At 37.3% G+C, this 5,308-nt stretch overlaps 1 protein-coding gene across 1 annotated transcript; it reads right to left on the reverse strand.

The window, feature by feature from the left end:
• Positions 1-487: 487 nt before the first annotated feature.
• LOC121990899 (zinc finger MYM-type protein 1-like) lies at positions 488-1,648 on the reverse strand. Its single transcript, XM_042544946.1, has 2 exons — positions 1,369-1,648; positions 488-1,275 (listed from the first exon to the last, which is right to left on the reverse strand). Exons 1-2 carry the CDS (start codon positions 1,646-1,648, stop codon positions 488-490), a joined length of 1,068 nt encoding a protein of 355 aa, XP_042400880.1.
• Between the last annotated feature and the right edge of the window lie 3,660 nt (positions 1,649-5,308).

Raw genomic sequence — 5,308 nt, forward strand, 5'->3', positions numbered from 1 at the left:
TGTAAATTAGTCTCATAGTCAAAGATCAAGCCATGAACTTAATGTACATTTAATTAAGTATCAAATACAATCCTCTAACTAAAAGGAATTCGACGTTCTTTTAAATTTTCAAAGTCTTCAATGATATCTTCTATGCTCATATTTCTAGCAATTTCTCTCTCAATATATACCATTAATACATCCGAGAGAAAAGTATCCTCCATTTTGCTCCGAAGCCTTGTTTTCACAATATTCATCGCAGAAAATGATCGTTCTGTAGTAGCAGTGGAAACCGGAAGAGTAAGCACAAGTATGATCACTCTAAAAATGAGGTTGTATGTAACAGATTTGTTAGTCTTCACCAACCATTGACATAATTCTGAAATGGTTGAAAGATTTTTATAGTCGGGTCCTTTAACTACATTATGCTCGTAATGCTTCAATTACATCTCCAATTGCTCTTTTTCATCTCTTGTAAAATCTTGGGCATAAAACTTTTCAACTAATTTCAAATATCCTCAATTTTGAAAGACTCCATCGCATTTTGAGGATTTAAGGCATTACTAAGAATGAGCAATTCCATAGCATCATCACTAAATCGCACATTAATTTCTTGCAACTGTGAATCTATAGAAGCATAAAAGAGGTCTACCTGATAATGATGCTCAATGGTGAAATTGTCTTGACGAACGAGGGCTCGTCCTCGTCTATCAATATACGAAGCATTGAAATCAAGAATATCAATATTTAGAAGTTCACAAAAAGATTTCACTTTTGCAAGCAAATCATTCCATTTATTATCCCGCATATGTTGAAGTAAATTCTTAGTAGATAATATCAGCTCCATTGCATTTATAATATCCCGAGACTTACTTTGTAAAGCCTGACAAAGAATATCTGTGATCCCCATAATCTCATTCATAAGATGCAAGATGAATACAAAATCAAAAGAAGTCATTTCATCATAAACAGATGTTGCATCTGCTCGTTGAGAAGGAAGCCCATCATCCATAACCTTGAACAATACCATACACGATGCACTAAACATCTTAATTAGGACTTTCAATGATCTCAAATGAGAACTCCAGCGTGTATCAACAGCTCGTTGTAAAATACCTATTTGATTAAGTCCACGCCCTGTCTTGAGTTCATTTATTGTAATCAAATGTGCAATGTCATCCGCATCAGCATTCTTTAATTCATCATTACGCTTACATGAAGAAGCAACAATATTAACTATAAAAGTCAATCTATCAAAAAATTGATGAATATGTGTCACATTTTTTGATGCTGCAACTAAAGCCAATTATAACCGATGAGCAAAGCAATGAACATAATAAGCACCTCTACAATCTTTTATAATCAAAGCTTGCAATCCATTAAACTCACCCCTCATATTACTAGCACCATCATAACCTTGACCTCTAATATTTTGAACATCCAAATTATAGTGAGCCAAAGTAGAATATATGGTATTCTTTAAAGTCAAAGCCGCAGTATCACATACATGAACAAGCTCAAAAAAACGTTCTTGAATGAATCCATTAGTATCAACAAATCTCAATACTATAGACATTTGCTCTCTTTTTGATTCATCTCGAGATTCATCGACAATTATGCAATACTTGGCAACTCCAATTTCTTCACGAATTACATTTTTCACTCTCATGGAAATCACATGAAGTATTTGTTTCTGAATATCGTGACTTGTATACTTGGCATTTTTTGGAGCTTCGCAATTGCTTTTGAAAGTTCGTAATTGTACATAGTTAGCACATCCAAAAATTCAAGAAAATTACCACGATCAGATGAACTAAATTTCTCATCATGGCCCCTAAATGGAATTCCTTGAAGTGCAAGCAACAATACCACATGTATATGAGCTTTTAACCGAAGACGATTAGCTGTGACTTGTTCATCATTAAAATTGTCGAATCTCCTTGATATATGTTGTGGTTGGTTCATCAAATCCTCGCATACCTTTTCAGCATTACGATGGGGGTGAAGATACATTATCTTTCCCTATATGGCCTAGGAAAGCACAAGCTTTTCCATTTCGAACTTTCTTCCAATTATCAAATCCATCAACAATAAATGCAGTTTGATTTGAGCATCCTAATGGCTTGTTGAAGATAAAACATGAAAAACAATATGCCTTATCTTTAGCTGGTGAATACTCCAACCAAGGAAATTGTTCATACCAAGCAGACTGAAATCTTCGAGGGTGCTTAATATTTTTATTTAATGAATATTCTCGAAGAATAGGTTGATATACCTTCAGATTCAAATAAGCTCGATGAATCTCCTCTCGTTGGTTAGGATGATATTCCCAAATTTGTCGACGCAATCCTGGATCACGCTCTAAAGAATGGAGATCAACATCTTCTGTTTCTATATGTTTGAATCTTTTAGAGGGGATTTCAGATGGAAGATCATTGTTATTTGATCTTGTTGATGGGGTTATAGGAGTAGCTGGATCATGTTCATTTGCTCTCTTTCTTTGAAAAATCTTATCAATCGTAACAGATTTTCCCATTTGAAGTATATGAAGCCTTTGACAATGAAAACTCATGTTATTTCAAATAAGTGAATAATAATTAATAACAACACTATTAAATAAAACATTAAGTTAGTGAATAATAACAAATCATAAAAAAAAAACATCATGCTTTTTATCATTTCATCAAATATTAAATCAACAATTCTAATTTCAACTATTTAGCCATTTAGGTAGTTTAATTTCTAAAATCACAAGATTTGATTAAAATGTCTAAAATTAATCATTTTAGTGGGAGAAAGCCAAACAAAATCAAATAATGCAGCAAAAAAGAGAAAAGCAAATAAAATAAGGAATCTAATAAAATTGTGAAGTTTAGATAATTTTGTTTTTGAGAAAGAACTGCAAGGATGAATCTATAGGTTGCTTCAATCAGAGCCATGGCCCACGGCAGCTAAATAGTAGGACAAGGGGACCATGTGATGTAATATTATTATATTAAGATTTTTTTCTCACAAAATTTATGGAATCTTGGTCTTTGAACTTTGGGTATTTATCTCCCCCGTCCCTTGTGTGTATGTTCTTCTTGCCTTGCAGGTTTGCCTCATTCATAAATAAAGGTATGAATTTGTGTTAACAGCTAACCTTCATAGTGTGGTAGAAAACTAGAAATGAACATCAGAACATGGAAACATCAAAAAAATAGTTTTTTTTTTTCTTTCTCCCTTCTCAGTTTTAAGAGTTTCAAAACCCTAAGAACTAGCTAGCAAGGAGTAGAAGGAAATTGTACCTTTCTCTCAAATAGGGCTTGAGAATGTTCTCCTTGCACTAGACCTCCACCGCTCCACGTCTAACATCCGACGATCATTGGTTCAACAACACCGGAGAGAGGAGCCGCTGCAACGACGTCGCCGCCTCTTGCAAAGTTCGGAACTCGTACATGTTTTTCCACCAAAATGTTTAATTAATATTTACTAATAATATTATTACTCATAATTAATATTATAACTAATATTAATAAACTTGTAACACCCATAGGATCCCTAATAATTTCATATGAATTGTTGCATGAATTAGAATATGCCTTATATGGATTGTTCCAAAATAAAAGAAAAATAGAACCAAAAAGAGGCATGACCAAGGTTTGAACCTTGGACCTCTTGTTAGATGCATGTATGTGATAACCAATAGCCCCAGCAGGGATGTGCTGTTAGAAGGGAAGGGGACATGGTAGTTAAAGGTAAGGAAAGGGTTCCTCCACTTAGAAAGAAAAGCTTGAGTTTTCTTCTTCTTCTTTCAACGAAAAGTGGAGTTTGCCTTCTTCTTTCATTTAGCATAAATAAGAGAAAGGGAAAGAAGAACTCCATTTTTTCTTCCCTCTTCTTCCTCCCTCCTTCTCTCCATCGAAAACCAAAGTGCTCTCCTTCCTCATTGCCGAAGTCAAGCTAAGGCCTCCTTCCTAGGCAAACTTCACAAAAGCAAGGGTAATTTTCCTTAGGACCAAGCGAAAGGAAGTAAGTATCCCCTCGCCTGCAGTACAAGTAGTTGTTTTCATGCTTCCTATGGTTAGGTTCGGCCATGACAAGAAAGATTAGGTCAAGAAGCTACCTAGGGTTTCTAAGGTCTCATATGTTATGTTAGTACCTTGAGAACTTATGTTAGTGATTTACATGTTTTTATGTTGTTGAAAAATCCATGATTTCATGCCTATATGTTTTGGCCACAACAAGAAAGATTAGGTCAAGAAGCTACCTAGGGTTCCTAAGGTCTCAAATGTTATGTAGTTACCATGAGAACTTATGTTAGTGATTTACATGTTTTTATGTTGTTAAAAAAATCCATGATTTCATGCCTATATGTTTCGGCCACAACAAGAAGAGTTAGGTCAAGAAGCTACTGTTAGGATCCTTCGTACGGAGGCTAGAGAGGGGGGTGTGAATAGCCGACACCAAATCGTCCTTTCTTTCTACAAACTAGGTTAGCGCAGCGGAAAATAACACGTAGAAACGAAGGAAAAGAAGACAAACCTCAAACAAACCGATGTAACGAGGTTCGGAGATTAGGGCTCCTACTCCTCGGCGTGTCCGTAAGGTGGACGAGTCCAGTCAATCCGTCGGTGGATGAGTCCCCGGAAAACCGGCTAAAAATAACTCCTTATGGGTGGAGAAACCTCGCCACAATACTCTTGCAACAGCAAGATGAATGTACAAGAAATACAAGAAAGCAGAAGACAATACAAGTGTAAAAACAATCTTGCCTTCTCGTCGACTGAAAGAAGCAACAGCTCCAAGCGCCTACAACAGCAGGTGATCCAGCCGGAAGCTCACGCGAAGCTTTGGAGAAGCTCAACAAAGCTCAAGCACAGCAGCACTTAGGGACAGAAAGAAGGAAGAAGGAGAGAAAAAAAGGCTCGCAGCAGCAGCCCTCCTTTTATAACCTGCGGAGAAAGAAGCACGGAAGAAATCTAGCCGTTGCGTCGCAACGGCTAGTGCCCTGATCGGTCTGTGGACCGATCAGGGAACCTACTGATCGGTCCACAGACCGATCAGGGAACTTCCTGATTGGTCTGGGGACCGATCAGGCTTTGTGCTGATCGGTCCCCAAACCGATCAGCCCCTCTTGCGCCTTGCTCCTGTTCGGCTTCTGATCGACTCCTGATCGGTCACCAGACCGATCAGAATATTCGCTGTATCACTGGATCGATCACCAGATCGATCCAGCTCATGGTTTTCGCCCAAACCAAGTTCAAACCAACATCCGGTCAATCTTGACCTGTTGGTACATTGCGCCTAGCATCTAGTCACTCCCTTGACCTGCTAGGACTCCCCACCA

This window comes from Zingiber officinale, chromosome 6B, assembly GCF_018446385.1.
Source record: "Zingiber officinale cultivar Zhangliang chromosome 6B, Zo_v1.1, whole genome shotgun sequence".
In the NCBI taxonomy this organism is placed as follows: Eukaryota; Viridiplantae; Streptophyta; class Magnoliopsida; order Zingiberales; family Zingiberaceae; genus Zingiber; species Zingiber officinale.